Raw genomic sequence first — 19,792 nt, forward strand, 5'->3', positions numbered from 1 at the left:
GTTTTCATTTTTCAATTCTATTTAAAATGTATAGAAAAAAATGGTCATACTTTCTAATTCGGTAAAAATTTAGATATAATTAACTTCGGGTAAAATTAATAATTAAAAATGATTAAATAATTTAATTGATTTAATTAAATTTTATAGAATGATTTTCAGTTATCCTGAATTCCTACCTTATAACATTAAATTGAAAAAAAAAAAAGTTATGAAGATTCTGTCGCGAAACCATCGGGTGTTTAGGAAGGGAGAAAAAAAAGTGATGGCTTATTGGGTTTGGTTGCGGTAAAGAGAGTGACAAGCGGCTTGAACGTTTGGTATTACCATTTAGTAACCTTCCTTTCCTTCCTTTCAACAAATACAACCAATTTTCTTCTTCTCTCTCTTTTTCTGCCTCTCGCGTCACACACACCACACCACACCACACCACACACTCCCCACTCTCGCCGGTATCGGACCTCCTCCGCCGCCTCCCTCGGCCGGCATGGACGTGCCTAAACACCGTTCCGGTCGATCAACGTCTCTCAGGGACGCCACCGACTCCTCCAAGATGGAAGGCACCGGCAGCTGGGACGCCCTCGAATGGACTAAGATTGAGGTTCTTCGTCATTCTCTTCTCCCTTTTTCTCCCTTCTTATTTTTTTTTCTTTTATAATTTTGTGATTGTAATTTTATTTCTTTGCAGCCGGTTTCGCGATTCGTCTCGCATACGAATCTTGATTTCTTGCTTGAGGCGGAGCATGTTATTGCCGAAGTATGCAATCCCTTTAATTTCTTGATTTTGCATTTATTTTAGAATTGCAAGATTTTCATCATTTCTGCATTTCTGTTTTGGTAATTCATGGAGTAGTTATGATATTGGTAAGTGGTAACCTTTAATTAAAAAAAAAATATGGTGTCTCTGGTTTAAATAAGTTGGTCCTCTTTGAGACGGTGAATCTGCAAAATGTGTGGAGGCTGAAATGTGAGTGTAGTGCCAACTGCCAAGAATGATGAGAGGTGATTTGGGATAGGCCGGATGAATTGTTTGGTATATGGAACTTGATATTTTCTTTTCCTTAGGAGATGAATAGCTACATTCCCTGAAAATTTGATTAGGAGTAGAACTTAGAAGTTCTATCGTATTTGCTACTGCTTCCTAGGTATGAATGCATGTTTTATGTGATTTGTGCATGCTGAGTTTGACATGCATAACGAGTAACAGTCTGAAAATCGTGTATCCCTTCTGTGGTTACTTACACGTTACACAATATTATGGATTCTTGGTATGGATATTGATTTGCAAGGTTAAATTCTACGTCTGGTATCACTTTATAGTATGGTGATGTTTGGTAGATGAGCTTCCTGGTGTCACATGCACCAAAGAGCATAAAAAATTATTTCATTATGGGATTGATTTGGAGGTGCATTGATGTGCTCTTTGACCTGTATCAAATCGGACTTGTCACTTTGTCAGCTGGTGGACAGTAAGAACCAATGTAACACCTATTGCGAGGAAGATAGGGCTACAAAGTTCCAAATAGGGTTTACTGCTAGTACCACAGTTGCATCCTTTCCAAAATTTGTATGGGACTACCTCTCCTTGCTCTCTAGATCATAGGCCAAGGGAGAATGGGTTACTTGCTGAAACATCTTTCAGGGATGCCTGAGCACACTTTAGACCTTCCTTGCAATTGAGGTTCTCTCCAGACTTTCATGAAGGTTCATTGGGGATCCCTTCAATATGGAGCCTTACCAAGCCACACATGATAGTTTGCATGCATGATTAGTTGCATAGATTGTCTGGTGACATATGAGACACTGGAGTATTTGTAAATAGTATACCCAAATATCCCATGAATCGGTTTCCAAGCACTTGAGAAAATAATATGTCCACTCTGATGCCTCCAATAAGTGTTTTACTTTTATTACTTTACTTCATTTGCCACTGCTGCTATGATTAGTGCAATTAGGCCAATAAGGAGCTCATTTTCCCCTGTTATGAGTTGATTAATAGCTAACAAAAGTCTATAATTAATTGGAATAACTTTGTGGTCCCTTCTTAAATTAATAGCTATATAATATATATAGTTATTTTGCTTTTGATTGAAAATTAGAAGCGAAAATGTACCAAACAATTATAATTGAAAGGTGACACAGCCATTTCCCATGAGGGGCAGTAAGTCATGACAAATCATGCATCCTTCTAGGCAGGTGAAAGGAATGACCTGAGGTCATAGATTCCTAATTGTGAGTTATGCAATTAGAGGGGGATCAAATTGGAGATAGCCCAATGGCTAGGGGTAGAGTGTGGTCTAAGGAGACTCCAAATGAGTTAGTCAAAAGAAAAGAAATTTAAGCATACTTGGGTTAAGTTCAGAAATGATTCGTGCCAGGGCACAATGATGTCATTTGATGTATGTAGCCAACCCCACCTAGTGGGACAAGGCTTTGTTGTTGTTGTTGTTGTTGTTGCACTGATGCCTCTACCATGTGAAACTCTAGCTGATAACATGGATAAAGTTACCTAGGGATGAGAATGCTTAAAAATTCCTCTCAAATTTGAACCCTGTTGTTAACTTCTGCTGTCAATAAAATTTCTGATGTTTATTGTCTATAAAAATAAAGTTTGATGTTTAGTGTCAAAAAAATAGTTCTGATGTTTTAATTTGCATTTATCATTTCTGAATGTGATGCATGAAATTAACCTGTATGGTGTTTACTTCCAGGGACATGGTGTTGTTCTTGTTAATACAGATGATGCAGGCATGTTGATGATAACAAATTTTCGTCTTCTTTTTCTGGTAAGTTTGCCCTGTAAACTTTCTTGCAGTACACCTGAATTCTAGTTTATAATGAGATAAAATGATGACTCATTGGTGAAAAGATTAAGAAACTTGGCTCCTGATTTCTATTGCCTGAGTTGGTGTGCATTTTTTATGCACACTTCAGCTGTCTCTCTGCAATTCTGCTACATGCCTATATATATTTTGACTATTTACTTTCTGATTTGCCTCATTTCAATTTTACAGAGTGAGGGAACTCGAAAAGTTATTGCCCTTGGAACAATACCACATGCAACCATTGAGAAGTTTAACAAGACAGTAAGTTAATGCAAGCTTCCTAAAAGCTACCGTCTTTTCTGTGCTATATTTTTGCTAATTAATAGGGATATATTGTGTTATATTGACCTGATTCCTCCTGTGTTTTCTGCCTTACATACAAGATGACATAATTTTTGACATACTAATTGTTGTGATCATCACCGGTATTACACTGTATAATTACAATGAAGCTTAACTACTTAATTCATAAAAATGAAAATAGGACTTTGATATTTTAATAAGTTTGATCTGTAAAGATATTATATTTTTATTTGTTCTGATTTATTTTATGTTGACCTTATGAACTTGTGCAACTGGTTTGTGTGCCCATATCTGTTCAGCCATAATCTATGGATTTTATCTATTTTCATATTAATTAACTTGTGAAAAACTTGGACCATAAAATATGGTGTGCTATCCTCTAAAACGTGTGCTTGTGCATCTTGATTCTGATTTACGTTCTTGTTGTGTGTCTTTTGTATTGATTATTTGGAATCTCATAGCAACTGATCTATTTAAATGTAGGTTGCAAAGACTCAATCAAATGCTCGCCAACTCGAGAAGACACCACCTCAAAGATTGCTCCAGGTGATTGGTATGCTATCAGATAAGCACTTTTTTATTGATATTGTCTTTAAATATCAATTGATGAAATCCCCATGCAATATAGGTGGATAATGGTTATAAGTAAACATTCAACTGGGGACCAGGGTAGGATCGCTTCATTGTTTTTTTGTTAACCCTCTCTGTCATTTGCGTTTTCCCGTTTTTCTGTTAAGAAGGATTCATTGTGATTCAAATTTTTTATGTTCTGTTCTCTTTATCTTGATTTCGTCTTCTATTGGAAGAAAGAGACACTTATCTTTTCTTGTGTATGCAGGCAAAGATATGAGAATTATAGTCTTTGGTTTCAGACCTCGTACAAAACAGGTAATTCTGTGGTTGCAGTATTCGGTACTATCTCACAACATACAAGTCCCATTTTTGGCTATGATTCTTTGAAGATGTCAGATATTCACCATTTAGAATTCTAGTAATTGTGTGTTGTCTTCTGAAAACACTGAAATGCCATCAGAATTTTAAAGAGGATAGGAAACATATTACCTTCTTCGCATGAACTCCATTTGTTAATCACACGTGCAACTTATAATGGTTTAACTTGAATTAGTTTGTTTTAGTTTAAACTTCCTGTAAGTTCAAAATATTTTTGAGATAGTTCTTGAAATCCTAAAACCCAATCAAAACCAAAAATTCACTTAATAGTCTTTTCCTTTTTGGGGTTGTTGCATAATTAATCATTATAATTTATATTTTACCATATAGAAAGTTGAATAAGCCGGTGAGATCCTTTTTGGAAACATTTAGGTGGGTGCTTTCAGTTTAATCTATGTTGTTCATGACCTAATGTCTTTCATTACATCTTGCAGAGACGTATAATATTTGATGCACTACGAAGGTGTACAAAACCAGCAACGTTATGGGATCTTTATGCTTTTGTTTGTGGACCTTCTAGGTTTAGGAACACAAATCCACAAGTGCGCTTATTGGATGAGTATTTTCGACTTCTTGGCAAAGGTGCTCGTGCATCAACTGATATGATTGAAAGTGGGTCCTTCACCTTGTCAAATGACTTATGGAGAATAAGTAGCATAAACTCCAACTATAAAATGTGTCCGAGTTATCCATTTGCTTTGGTTGTTCCCAAGATCATTAGGTAATTTACCAAGGGACAAACTTTCGAATTTTCTCTAGTAATTCTGTATTCATATTTCATAGAGTTCAATCCACATAACAATTCATTTGACAACTTCTTATTGTCCCGGCGCAAGTGATGATGAAGTTCTCTTGGCTTCCAACTTTCGTGCAAGGGGTCGGCTGCCTGTAGTTTCATGGTGTCATCTTGGTATGTAGGGTATCTTGATTTTATTTGTTTAAATACTCGGCACAGTAATATCTATTCCTGTTTCTTTCCTTTACATTCTATTATTGTAATATATGAATATCCTTCTAATTTATTGCAACTGATAACCTATAGGTACTGGTGCAGTTCTTGCACGTTCATCCCAACCCTTAGTTGGTCTGATGATGAATATGAGGAGGTAATGTAGATTATGTAATCAAATGCAGAAGGAACAAATTGTTTCATTTTGGAATCTGTACTGGCTAGCAAGAACATTAAAATTGATCTCATTAAAACATTGTTACCAAAGATATTAAATATGATAATATAGGATATATCATTAAGTTGCTTCCCTAATTTTGGAATTTGGAAGTTCTAAACTATGTATTTTATGCGCCATATGACTTACTTCATTTTGGAGGAAGGAAAGATTGAAAAGTCACGGGCAAAATACACTTTTTGTCCTACTATTTACTCAAATTTTTTTATTTGCTGTTTGGTCCTCTATTTTTATTTTCTTAATTTAGTCCTTTATGTTTTAAATTGCTTTCAATTTTGTACTTTCACTTTTACTTTCTCAAATTTTTGCTCTTTTATGTTTCAATTCATTTTCAATTTGGCCCCACTGTCAAAATAACTGGGGATCACTATCTGTGCCATGTTGGCTTTTTCTTTTGGGTCAATTATTTGATGCTCAAATTGAGAACTACTTCAAACATAAGCAATCAAATTGAAAAATTGAGTTGAACTTTGTTGTGGCAATATGTTCTTATAGTGGGATTATGATTGTTGTCAGAGTGAGATGCTGCTGAGTTGAACTTTGTTGAGCTAATGTGTTTTCTTTTGTTCGTTTTTCTGGTTGTTCTTGTAGGCTTCTGGGGGGATTTCTTATTCAGTACTTCTGATAAGTTTTTAAAAAAGAATTAACTAAACAGTGACAAGTTTACATGTATTTGTTTGCAGCAACATGGATGAAAAACTCGTGGCTGCACTTTGCAGCAAACTTGATGATGGCTCACGGAGGTAAGATTTTTATTTTACTATATATTTGCTCCTTACAGACATAGATCGCTTTGATTTTAGCCCCTATTAGTATCTATAGAATTGAGATTGAATGGGTCTAACTCAACCACAAAAGCTAGCGCACGGGAGGGGATGCCTCACATTTATAATTTATAAACTATCTAGAGACTGTATCCTTGAGATATGGAACTTGTAATACACCCCCTTCACGCCGAGTAATAATCGTCTGGAGCATGAAAATTTGCAAGTGGGTGCTCCAACAACAATGGATCAGATATGCTTTGATACCATATTAGTTTCATGGTCGCTCAGCAGAAATATTGGAGTAGCTAGGCAAGAGAGAGAAAAATAATATATTACTTGTCTATAGATTGTTATTTGTTACAATAGAAAAGACCAATATATATAGGGAGAGTAATAAATATAAAGCACCTACCGAGTACTCTTCATTAATGCACCATCTAAACTACTAACCACTACCTAACAATAATATTTCTTATATTTCAACACTCCCAAGCTTGAGCATGTAGATAATATGCATCAAGCTTGGAACATAATTAACCTATTGGAGATATTATTTGATATGATGGGATATCAAAGAATAATCTCTGTATGTCTAAAACTCCCCCTCAAGCTTAAGCTAAAGCTTACTAAGGTTTAAGCTTGTTACAATTTAAGCCTTGAGAATATTGAAAGATCTCCCTTTAAGACTAGCGAGGCAACTCAGGGTGCTGGATACATCCAAGGTAGTAAATTCGTAGTCTTTACCTCGACTCAGAAAGCTAATTCAAAATTGTATTTCGTTAAATCGTAAGACGGAACATAAACGTGGCTTGTAAAATTGACAAATATGAGAAATTTGATAATAAAAATAATTTCACAAATAATGAAATAAATCTCAAATAAACCAAATTATCCATAACTAATATAAACCATAACAAGTCAAAAGTCACAACTCATAATACAAATTCACAACTCAACTCACAAATCAAAATACAAATTCACAACTAACATGTTTATATGACATTAAAATAAATTCAAATAGCAAATAAAATAACTAAACTACTAACAAGGAACAACTAATTAACTAAAGTCTATACAAATCATTTAAGCTTATAGTCATCCTATTCTTTGTCTATCATAAAATCTTCATGAGTTTCACAAGCTTTCACATTACTATCTTCATTATAAAGAATAGGAGGAGGAGGAGGTGGAGGTCCTTGGAGAAGTTTTTCAAACTCTTCATCATCAAGATAAGGAGTTGTCAAAGGATCCTTAAGAGGTACCAACAACTCTATTACCACTTGCTCCATCATTCAAATCAGGATCTAGAATTAGAACATCTAGATCTTCTTCTTCTCCATCCTCATCAGCAACAATCCACTCTTCATCAGAGTCCAATTCATCAAGACTATTGTCGTAGTCCAGACTTTTTCTAGTTTGTTGTTTCTTTGCCAATCTTGAGTTTGTCATCACAAACACATCATTCATGGTTTTAGCTTTAAAATGGTTTCTCTTTTTTGTGTGAACCTTTCAAAAGTATATAAGAAGTATTCATCAATCAATAACATAGAAATTGGAGAAATAACAACCAAATTTATAGAAGGAAAATGCAAATTATATTTAATTACTACCATCTTAAAGGCGCTCCAATTGCGCGTTCACATCCGGATGAGCTACATGTCATTCAAGACACGGATTACAAATTGTTGGAGCTTTGGATGCTGATCTCCATAAGATTCCCACCATTGAGCCGGCGTTTTAGTAGAAATTGCATTCTGAGCTACTTTGCTACAAAAAAACTCTTTTCGGGTCTTAAAATCTTCAGGTTGAACGTCCATCTTAGTGATTAGATCCGGATTTCCTATAATCCTTTCCATACAAGCATAAAACTGTTTCTTGAGCTCATAAGCAACTTTGAAACTAGAGCTATAATGAATCTGAGGATTCGAATAATAGCCCATAGCATGCAATGGCCTATGCAGTTGCTTATCCCATCTTGCATCAATTAATAAATTAGTTAAAAAATAAAGAATATTATTCATGTATTAATGAAATTAAAAAAATGATTTAGCAATTTATCTTGTCTCAACTCTTTCAAATGCATCTCGTATTTTCTCCCTTACACTCTTTATTTCTTCATAAATAAACCCCATTGTCGGCTTTTCTTCTGAATCTATCATACAAAACACTTGAAGAAGAGGGTAGGCAGCCCTCAAATAAATCACAACCTCTTTCCAAAACATCTTATCCAACACCACACTTGCAATTATCTTTCCCTCTTTTGTTTTTGGAAACTTACTAGAAGTCCATTGATCAGAAAGGAACATTCTTATTAATGGACCTTTGTTGTCATTGAGGCATCCCAAAGTAAGGTAAGAAGTTGCAAAACGGGTCATACCGGACCTCACCAAATCTTTTCCTTTGGTGTGGATGTGAAGCAGTGAAATGAGAGCAATCCTAGCATATATGTAAGTAGTAATCTTTCTACCACTATAAATGGATTAAGTGAAAACTCTTGGTTTAACTCACGATGGGAGGTTGGAATGTAAGAATGTAAGACAACTCTATAATCATCACTTTATGCCATGAGGATAATTAAGGCCAAATGCAACATAGGGGCCAGCCTGGAGATGTTGAAATGCTTAGAAGGTAGGTGACTTACTCCCCCTCAATGCGGCAATGGCATTGAACAATCAGCCAAATATAAGCAGAAAATCATTTCAGCTGAAAAGACCACAGGGCAAAGGGCATAAATGGAAATGAAAGGTGGCCGGATGGAGAAAACAAAACCAGATCCAAAAAGAGGACACTGAGGTGAACCCAGCAGTGTGATCAGTGGTGGACAATGACAGCCAAAATGCCAACTTGTGCCTGTGAAAATACCTACAGTGACTGGTTGTCTGAAGGAGGAAACAGTGTGTGGAGGCGTGTGAAGCCTCCGACGGGGCTGAGCGGTGCTGTTGAAGATGAGTCCAACAGTGTAGTCATTGGTCGCATTGGATGGCGGCGGCAGTGTTGGAACAGTTTTGAAGGCGGTCGGAAGGTTTATATGGCTGCTAGAAAGATAACAACACAGCAGAGGACGTTTTGGTAACCGGAAAGACACACAGTTGGCTAGAACTTTACAATCAAGAACATCCTTTAAATTAAAAAAAAAAAAAAGAAGAGCAGATTGTGCTACTGGTTATGCATGGCTGCAGAAGTAGGAGAAACAAGTCAAACAAGTGTTTCTTGGTTTGGGAAAATAGGAAACTGAAGTAATAACAAAACCCATGGATGGTAGTGGAACAACATAGGAGCAGAGGTAAACAACTCAAACAAGTGTTTGTGGGTTTGGAAAAAGGAGAATACTGTAGTCATATTAGTTTCAACCAAGAACTGAAAAATTACTTTCAACAAAGAGCCAATTATAACAGAAGAGTTTTAGAAAGCTCAAGGAGGATATCCTAACTCTGATACCATATAATAATTGAGATTAAGTGGTCTATCTCAACCCAAAGGCTAGCTCATGGGATGAGAGATGCCTCACACTTATAAACTATCTAGAGATCTTATTCTTGAGAGATGTAAGACTTGTAATACACCCCCTTCATGTCCAGGAATGAGCGTAAACATTTGCAGGTGGGTGGCCCAATAACATTAGCTCAGATAGGCGCTGATACCATATTATATTCATTGTTTACTCAGCAGAAATATTGGAGTAACTAGACAAGAGGGAAAAATAATATATTACTTGAGAAGTAATGAGTCTTGTCCTCCATCAGCTATTGTATTTTAATATTGAGATTGATTTTATTTCTCTTCCAGAAAGCTATATATTGCTGATGCAAGGCCTAGGAAAAATGCATTAGCTAATGGAGCCATGGGTGGTGGCTCAGAATCATCATCAAACTATTTTCAGTCAGAGGTGTGTCTTGCTTGGGCTTGAACTGTCTATGATGATTTTTTTTTTTAAATTTTTTTGCAAATGTAAATTTGATATGAACTGCTAAGCATCTACATTCTTATTTATATTTTCAGATAGTCTTTTTTGGGATAGACAACATCCATGCGATGAGAGACAGCTTTGCTCGGCTCAGAGAATATTTGGACACTCATGGAAGAGCCTCATCAGATGGAATGTCATCATTTTTGGTCAGTCTATGAATTTTAAGATATAGTTATTTGTCATTTGACTATTTGAATCACTTGCTTTTGAGCTTTAGTTACTAGATTCATGTTGTACTTCTCACCTTTATAGTTATAGTAAATTGTTGACTGTGGACCATGGTATATGCACAAGAGTACTAATTAGTTTATTTTAATAGAAATAGTGCTTTTATTCCCTCTAATGCCCATTTGTTACTTCTTGCCCAAAACTTCATCCCAAAAATCACAACACATTAAGATGATTTAGTTTGGCTAGAATTTCGGATGAATGACATTTAGTGCATCTTTTTATGGGTTCAATTAGTATAGTCTGTTTTCTACCTTTACATGAGTTGTATTAAGACTGTTCCTATGGTTTCTATTTAGAGACATGGTGGGTCAACGTGGGGTGGAGGCAACTTAAGTAGCATGTCTGCTTCAGTGTCAACCCTTGGGGACAGTGGATGGTTACTGCATGTTCAAAATGTTTTGGCTGGTTCAGCTTGGATTGCTGCTCGTATTGCTATGGAAAAGGCTTCTGTTCTTGTGCATTGCAGGTGCCATGCTGGTGTATTTTCTTGCTACTCAGAATTATGAGATCTGAATATGGATTTGTCACCCAAAGCAAAAAAGATTGTTTGATATCGTGAAGCTGACTCTTTTTTGTGCAGCGATGGTTGGGATAGAACAAGTCAGTTGGTTGCACTTGCTAATTTGTTGCTTGATCCATATTATCGGACATTCAATGGGTTTCAGGTAACAAGCTAGCATTACTCATTCTACTCTTGTACCAAAAAATAAATATATTGAACACTTGCCATTTAGTTAGCTCTGTTCTTGTGTGTTCATATGTTGAAAATAAATCAATAAATGTTTTAATTGTGCTTCTAAGTTGTCTTCCTTATGCAGGCACTTGTTGAAAAAGATTGGTTAGCATTTGGTCATCCATTTTGTGATCGTGTGGGATTGCCAGCTTTCTCTGGAAGTGAGTTAACTAGGCAGCCTTCATCTAGCAATTTTGCAGCATCACCTGGACGGCAGCCATCAGGAGCATTTACATCTCCGTCGTCTTCTCATGCACAAACTTCTAACAACTACTCTCCCATCTTTTTGCAGGTTTTTTCCTTGAATATCTTCTATATCATTTAGCTAAAATGCAATACTTTCATGGAAGTTTGACCTTCAAATTGAAAGATTCATGACACAATTTGATAACATATTACGTTCCTATTTTTCTCCTCTAAGTTGAAGCCTCAAGCTAATCTCTTCCAGAAAGCTATATATTGCTGATGCAAGGCCATGAATATTTTTTGCATGTATCTTAAGCTTAATGACTTGACATTGGCTGATGTGATGAGATTGATCTAACCTATCACTTCTTAGTCAATCTCATTTTACTGATAACAAGTAGGCAAGAAGAATAAACATGGGGAATATGTTCCTGCAAGTGGGCATGACTGTTGAGATGGCCATTCCTTTATTTTAGCTCTTCTCTCTATACATTTAGGGAATAATTGGATGGTTTGATTTTACACATTGCATAACAGTTCCAATTTATGTGTTCATCTTGAGCTCACTTTCTTGCTTTATATGTTTCCAGTGGGTTGATTGTGTTTCTCAATTGTTGCGGATGTATCCCTTTGCTTTTGAGTTTTCTGCGGTATGGATCCTTCTCCATGGCTACTATTGCTAAGATTTATCCTTATCTGATTCTGTATTTTATTATCATTCCTTCTGCTAACATGTACTGTCTGATGATTCAGGCTTTTCTAGTGGACTTCTTAGACAGCATGCTTTCATGTCGTTTTGGAAATTTCTTATGTAATAGGTATTTTCCTTTATTTAGCAACTTGGTTTACCATGGAAAGATATGGTTATTGTTTTGCATGCATTTCTTGATATGCTGGTTTCCTTTTGAACATTGATTGTGAAGCACTCATCCATAGTAAAATATTAGTTGAATTTGGTGCTGAAGTGGCTGTTGGTTGGGCTGCATTTGTAGACATAATCCCGGATTTAAGAATGCTAATAATATAGCAGTATATATAAATTGAGCTGATATTATGAGGCAGTTGGGCATAGTTATGTCTTGTAATTTGTCACTACAAATTTTTTTATTTCCCCATGAAAAAGGTAGTATTATACTACTATAAATGTGGTTGCTAACTTGCTATAAGTAGTGTTTCCTGCCAATATGGTCTAAAAGTATTTCAGTGAATATGCAAATCAAATAACATTCTCCTATATATTACATCAATATATGACTTGTTAAATGCAAAATACTCAATATATCCAGGATTTGATGGGATGCTTGCCAACATTTTCTGTTGCCATTATTAATATGGTTCACTCCTTAATGGTTGGATCTTCAGGTCGTGTCCTCCAAATAATATCTATCTTCCTTTGCCTTTTATGATTTTTATAATACTTATGTTTTCATTCTTAGATATATATCTATACCACAGGGGTACTTAATTCTTCTCATGAATTATGTGTATTAAGCTATTGAGTAGAAGCACATAATTAGTTTATGCCTTAACTATCCTAAACTGGTAATACCTGTCCTTACTCTAGAAGTCGGTGTAAGCAACATTCTATGTACATGTTTAAAGACTTGGCAAAGGACCAAATCTGTTGTAAGTGTATAAGTGTCAGATTTAAGTGTGAAATAGACATCTGGGCATTGCAATTGTGGTACTGTTGTTACTGTGGATATTCTATTTTGTTCTGATTTCATGTTTTTGTTCAGTGAGAAGGAGAGGCTACAATGCAATATTTCTGAAACTTGTGGATGTATGTGGGTATACTTGGCTGATTTGCGTGCTTTAGAAGGAGGTTCCCATGTACATTATAATCCTTTCTATGACCCACTGAAGCACAATGGTCCTCTTCTGCCCCCAGCAGCAGCATTAGCCCCAACATTATGGCCCCAATTCCACCTTCGTTGGGCCTGCCCTGAAGAAGCACAAGCTGGGGAGATTGAAGCAAAATGTAGGAAGATAATCACGAAATACACCGAGTTGCAGAAGGTAGTGATTTCCCCCCGTTTTCTTATTATTGCTGTCAGATTTGAAAGCTATGTCATCCCTGTTTTTCAGTACACTAATACATGTTAGTAGGTCCTTACTTTCGGTTGTTTCCTCATTCTACTTTTCTGTCTGACTGGTCACTTATTAACTATATGAATGATTATCTGTTTCTTTTCACGGTCCCAAATGCATTGAACTGGAATGTTGACATGCTGGGTGATCCTTTTATTCTGCTATGTTAACAGGCCAAAGAAGTGGCAGAACGTAAATCAAAAGAAATTTCAAATGCCATGGAATCACTGAACGCAGAATTACAAAATTTGAAACAGCAAAACAACTCAGCTATGAATATGGCCAACAGGGCAAACAAAGAAAACATGTCTATAAAGCGTGCAATTCAGTCAATTGGGTGCAAGGTTCACTTCTCCAATACTGGAGATTGCATTGTGGACATTGAAAGTAATCCATTGGGAACAGCACAAAACTTCTTATATTGCTCCAAGAAAGGATCAGATGGTATCACGCTTGATGACGAAAAGGATCTGGCTGTTGCAGTAACAGTTACAGCCGATGATGACGACAATGATGAGAACAGCCCTATCGGTCGTGTATGTGAGAATCTATGCCCGTTTCGTTCTGCAGATGGAGGCTGCAGATGGCCCAATGGTCGCTGTGCTCAACTAAGCAGCCAGTTCGTTGGTCTTAGGGCAAATTTTGATGCATTTGACAAACTCTCAATTGACGATAGTTATTTCAAGCCCGAGTGAAAATAGTAGTTCTCACTTTCTAATTTCTATACTAGAAAACATCAATAGTAGGCAGCCACATCAACCAATTTTGGTTTCTTTCTACAATGAGAATAGTTGATAGTTCTTGAATTTTAAATACTCCTTGGGGAGAAAGAAATGTGGACCCGGTCATTTTTATTGGGTTCCGGTAACTGTACAGCCTATGAAGAGTTGGGTGGAGACCATCTTGGTGCTGGCATTCACTAAGCTTCAACAATGGTAGGTATGTTGGATTGATGTGCATCATGGTGGTCCTCATTATATTATATTATATTATATGCATATGCATATGTATAATTGTAGATTCAGTGGCAGATATAGCCACTGATCACATTTTATAGTTTAATAAACTCAGTTTTGTACAGATGATTCAAGTTTTTCCTAGTTTAGCATTTCTTGAGAGATCGATGTATAGCAAGAATAAGATGTTGCCATATATTTTATGAAGTAGATCGATTGATCTTTACCTGTCTTTTGCACTGCTGACTGCTGAGTCAAGTTTATCCCATTAACAACTTCAGTGTGTGATGTTCACTTTAATGTTGAGTAACGATTTCATGAGAAAGTATAAGTGAACAATGCAACATAAACAACGGGTTACAAAAGGAAGGTAAAATTAAAATTAAAATTCAGATGTCTAAATAATTAAATAGTTATTAACAGATTTTAAAATTTGAAAAATTAAGAGTAGCACCTAAACACATTTATACTACAGTCGTTTACTCCTAATTCCACCATAACCATGGTTATGATGTTCGTGCCAGTCCCTCTCACGTCGACGACTATTACTCATTGTCAGCGCCGAAGACAGCCGGTGAGACGCAGAAGAACACAGTCGTTCCCCCCTCCAGCCGCACCAACTTCTCCCCCAACCCCTTTCAGCGTCGCTGTTGATCACCCCACCAGCCCCCTCCCTGCCACACCAGCTTCTCCTGCAACCTCTTTCAGCGCTGCCGTTGTGCACCCGATCAACCCCCCTCACCGACGTTGATCCCTCCCTCATCGGACACCATCGTCGTCTCCGAGCTCTTGTCGTCGTCTCGCTTTTTCGACCACCAGCCCCGCTCATCGCCATTGCTTCAGAGTACCTAAATTTCTGGACTAACTAAACCAAAAATGAAAAATATAGAAATGAAAAATACAAAAACCAAGCAAGTCAGCAACAACCCCACTTTTTTTTTTCCAATTCAGTCCAATAATTCAAATTTATACAATGGTGTACAGAAGCAGAACAAGCAGTTAACTCAACCAAACCCATTGCATGAACATCTATTTATCAATTAAACCCCTAGCACCGATGAGGGAACATCTATTTATCAATTAAACCCCTAGCACCGATGAGGGGGAGAGCGACGCCGTTAGGGGGTATTTGGCGAACCAGCGACCGCAGTAAGAAGCTCGGCGACAATGATGATACCGGTGAGGAGAGAGCAACGCCAGTGGGGGGCTGGTTGAGGAAAAATGACGCTGATAGGGTTACAAAAACTTTAAGCTGATATTGGGATTCACCAAGAATTGAACTCTTGATCTTTTGAATCTAAAACTCTAATGTCATATCATAAAACCACTCATCTTAAAAACATAACTTGATAGGATAATGTAACACTAATGATTATATCTCTAATACTTCCTAAACCTCCATTGTGCACATTGTACGCTTAAGTCATTGGTCCTATACTTTTCCATTTTGAAAAGGTAAGGTAAAAGGTTGTTTGTTATTTGATTTGCGTGATTTCTTTTTTGGTTTAATCTTTGATGGGTCAAATAATCAGCCCGTTGTTTACGTTTAGATTTTTCATTGTCTAGCAGAGTTGGTTGGTTAATATTGGGGGACAAACGGAAGAGGGAGAGAGATGGATGACGTCACTTTATTGACGGGATTGTTAACAATTTCCGTTAAGAAGACAGAGAAACGTGCAGAGGCAATTGTTCAAAGAATAAAAAAAAGTAAAATAACAATTAGGATTTTGTAAATTTTAATTTTGGACTAATTAATTTTTGAATTAAAAAACATTAATTAAGTCTTTCACAAACCACAATAATAGATAATGAATATGTTATATTTTTCTATTAATTTATTGGGTAAAATTTAATGTCGATGTTTATGTGCACAGTTAATTACAATAATATATCTACTTATAAAAGATCATCACAAAAATGACAATTTTTAGAGCAAAATTTTATTCTTTTTATTTTAATTCATGATAAATAAAAAGTAGTTAACAAAAACCATATAAAAACTCAAAAGATAATTAATATTTCACTGTTTAAAATAATATCACGGTAAATACCTAAAATACATGAACTATTCACTACCTAAAACACATGAACTACTCACTATCATGAAGAATCTAATTAATACTTTTTTTTTTCTTTAAAGACTAATTAGTCTAAAATCAAAATCCTCAAACGATCTAATTGTCACTTTTACTCCCTCTGAATACAAATTTTGGGGGGTTCTCATTTGGTCAGAAATTCTTAGGATAATCATTTAGCTGTCAATCAGGCACAACGTATAACCAGTAATAGCTTCTGCCATCTGGTATTTGAACTGTGATCTTAAAAAAAGCCAGAATCGATGAGATAAAAGGAGGTAAATCATATACGAACTTTGATAAACATCACCACTTCATCTGTTATAACATGTGCCTATTAAAATGAAACAATCTTTCCATTCATATGATACTGTAAAAGCATTTCTGTTGCAGTGTTACATATCGCTAATGTAATTTTCTATTCGTTGTCTGTAAAGATCAACAGCCGATCGATCTACTGGAAGGTTTAATTATTGCTGTCGTCGGAAGAACGACGACTATCATCGGAATGGCTTCCTTCAGCCCTCCCATCATTGGGAGACTTACCCTGCGCCTTCCTCTCATTCCACCTTGCCCAAACCCAACTTGAAATGAATAATGCTCCTAATGCATAAACCTGTAATCAAATAAAGCATTCTCAGGAGAAAATGCCCATGGAAGAGGTGAGTAACATATTAAGAGAACATCAGAATAAATTTGAATATAAGCTCGTTACTCAAACCCCAAAAGGCATATTAATGCTTAAATGAATATTCAACCTTATGAAAGGAAGGAGGAAGTACAAGGAAAGCATATGAAAACAGTAAGAACAAATACAGCAGAACTATACAGGGAAGATACATTGCAATCAGGGAAAAGGATGCCCACTTGCTTGATTGATTCCAATTACAGAGGACAAAAAAGAAGAAACACCTTGATGGTTTGTATAGATTTTCCATTCAGACTCTATTAATATCATCAAGCTGTCCACTTAATAAAACTGATTCACCTACCACAGTGGAGAGGGGGAAAAAATGAAAAATCAAAGTGAAATATTTTAATGTCATCAACCTCTTCCCATTTTCCCATAAATAGACTCTTTCCCTTCCCTTAACTACTCATAGCCTGCCTGCTAGCCTTGTTCTTAACATCGGCATGTACACAATTGTAAAGGCAGATATGCAGTTGTAGGCAACCATGCTAGGAATGAAAATAGATTCCAATAGCATGAATGATATCTGATTAATTGAACTATAAACCCCTCTTAATTTAATTAATCTAATTGAAACCCCTCTCATGTGACACAAGCTGGAACTTTGAAAATGGAAACCTTCAAAGTGATCCGATAGCAATCTTTGCCATTATCTCCTAATTTGTTGATAATACACCTCATGTCATCGTTCTTGACAGAGATACATGTGTGGCGGCAGGTGAGCATTCTAGGACAGAAATTTTGGCAAGAGTATGGACCACCAAGGAGAACAAAAACTACACAGACAGAGCAGACAAATGCTCAGCTGCCACTGCTGCAGCCACAGTAAAGAGGTAGCACTTTCCAGAAAAGTAGGTACTATTAACAATTCTGACTTCCTATTACCTATTAAGGATTAGAGAAAGACCAAAAGGGTGGTCATTCATAGTTAGATCTAGCTTTCATAATACAAACTAAGACCTTTCACATTACACAACATGGGGAATTCAAATTATAATTATTGAATAATCAATACTACTTCCTAAACACAATTTACTAGTTATTACTAACCCAAAGGCATTAAAATTCTCTGGATCTTGCAAATAAGACACTATGAATCTTAACCAACTCATATATAATACTACCCCCATCAATTGAAGCTGCAAAAGTAACTTAGAGAATATCCCCAGTCCCCACTACTAGTTTTTGTTTCAGTTTTATAAGCTTATGGATGTTGTATTATGTGTGCGTGGTTTATGAATCATAAAGCTGATGAAAAAAATTCAGAAAGATTCATGAATCATTCTTCAAAGCTTATGTTATGTGACACAACACAGCAGAATAGACCAAAACATTTTTTGGTTTTAAAGAAAAAAAAAAATGATGAAAAATATTTAGCAATAAACACATGTAGGGCGCATATGAAAGCCCCAAATAAACCTTTTAAACCATCAAAATAATCATAGTTGTGTTATGTAGAGCGAATATATTCATCATCCAAAACATAATGTAATCATTGTCAAACAGTGACAGTCCATATCTTCACCAACTCCCTCATCAAAAAAAAAAAAAAAAATCGCGATAGCAATACAAAGCATTGATTTTTTTTTCTTTAAATAATAATAACAATAATAATAATAATAATAACCTTTAGCGTGATAGATTCAAGTCACACAAGGAGAAGCAATTCCAAGTTGCTTATTCATTAAAACAAATCACACAGAAATTGAAAAAGAAAAACGAGAGAGAAAGAAATAATGGAATTACCTGCCAGAGGAGAAAAGGATTGGAAGTCTTGACGGTAGATTCTTCAACCTCAGCCTCAAGGTGTGGAAGAGCAACCACCTCCGATTTGGGGAACCGTACGAACCCTGGCTTGGTGTTGTTGGAAGACTTGTTCTCCTCCTTGGCTCCATCGCCAGCGGCGTCGGCGTTAGGAGTGTCCGCGTTCTTTGGCTTAGGCGGTGGTAGGTTGAGGAAGGGAAGTTGAAGGTTGAACTTGGGTAAGAAAGCGAAGAGGTTGGGAAAGTGTGGTAGCTGTGGTGGTGGTTGTTGCGGCGGTTGTTGTGTGTTGTCTTGAGCGACGACAATTTCGGTGGTCGTTTTGGTCATTGTTCAAACTTTTCAAACGACGGAGATTCCACTGCAGAAATTAAAAAACAAAATGTATTTAATAATTTGATGTGTTGCTTGGTTGTTGCTCCTACTTCTTTCTTTCTTTGAGTTTCAGTGTATATATATGGGAAGTAGGGGTTTCCTTTACTTGCCAAGTTTACTAAACCCTCTCTCTCTCTGTCTCTCTGTCTCTCTCGAAGGTTATAGGATTAGGATTGGGACACTATCAACACAAGGAGTGAGAAAAAAACTTTTTTGTCTTTTATTTTAGTTGATGAGTTCCTATAGTATACGTATTATGTATTTTTTTTAATTCGTTTTTTGAATTAAGTGTGATATCAAATAATTTCATAAAAGAAAAAGCAAATAGATTTTATTTGTACCAATTTCGGTACCTTGCTATTTATTCTGTATAGTGTAATTTATCATTTTAATATTTTATTTATAAAAATTCAAAATATTAATAAATTTATTTATAAATAAATAAAATTACTTTTATATTTATCAAAGATGAGAAATTATTATGTATACTCATAATAATTTAAAATATTAATAAATCTACACAGGAATAAAATTAATGTTTAAAAATTTTTAGCCCATAAAATTTATTGTTAGAAGTAATAATTTACTCTTTTTATACATGTATTCTTTTCCATGATTGAATTGAACCAACATCACTACAATTTATTTAGGACTTAATTGTTGATTTTTTTTCCCTTTTGTATATATGAAAGGAGT

At 35.8% G+C, this 19,792-nt stretch overlaps 2 protein-coding genes across 3 annotated transcripts; one reads left to right on the forward strand and one right to left on the reverse strand.

The window, feature by feature from the left end:
* The first annotated feature begins 208 nt into the window (after positions 1-208).
* Positions 209-14,420, forward strand: LOC112711543 (phosphatidylinositol-3-phosphatase myotubularin-1). 2 transcript variants are annotated; one of them, XM_025764224.2, is made up of 19 exons: positions 209-598; positions 686-754; positions 2,709-2,783; positions 3,012-3,083; positions 3,609-3,678; positions 3,964-4,013; positions 4,511-4,797; positions 4,913-4,986; positions 5,119-5,182; positions 5,947-6,006; positions 9,817-9,916; positions 10,030-10,143; positions 10,525-10,694; positions 10,809-10,893; positions 11,047-11,253; positions 11,738-11,797; positions 11,901-11,965; positions 12,887-13,166; positions 13,412-14,420. In XM_025764224.2, the coding sequence occupies exons 1-19, from the start codon at positions 485-487 to the stop codon at positions 13,931-13,933; spliced, it is 2,538 nt and encodes an 845-aa protein (XP_025620009.1). In that variant the 5' UTR covers positions 209-484; the 3' UTR covers positions 13,934-14,420. The 2 variants fall into 2 exon arrangements, with proteins under 2 accessions (XP_025620009.1, XP_072059517.1); XM_072203416.1 differs by having other exon boundaries at positions 3,609-3,671.
* A 2,113-nt stretch (positions 14,421-16,533) lies between these two features.
* Positions 16,534-19,421, reverse strand: LOC112711544 (uncharacterized). The gene is made up of 2 exons (XM_025764226.2): positions 18,707-19,421; positions 16,534-16,885 (listed from the first exon to the last, which is right to left on the reverse strand). The coding sequence occupies exons 1-2, from the start codon at positions 19,049-19,051 to the stop codon at positions 16,736-16,738; spliced, it is 495 nt and encodes a 164-aa protein (XP_025620011.1). The 5' UTR covers positions 19,052-19,421; the 3' UTR covers positions 16,534-16,735.
* Positions 19,422-19,792: the final 371 nt, after the last annotated feature.

The sequence above is a fragment of the Arachis hypogaea genome, chromosome 9, assembly GCF_003086295.3.
Source record: "Arachis hypogaea cultivar Tifrunner chromosome 9, arahy.Tifrunner.gnm2.J5K5, whole genome shotgun sequence".
In the NCBI taxonomy this organism is placed as follows: Eukaryota; Viridiplantae; Streptophyta; class Magnoliopsida; order Fabales; family Fabaceae; genus Arachis; species Arachis hypogaea.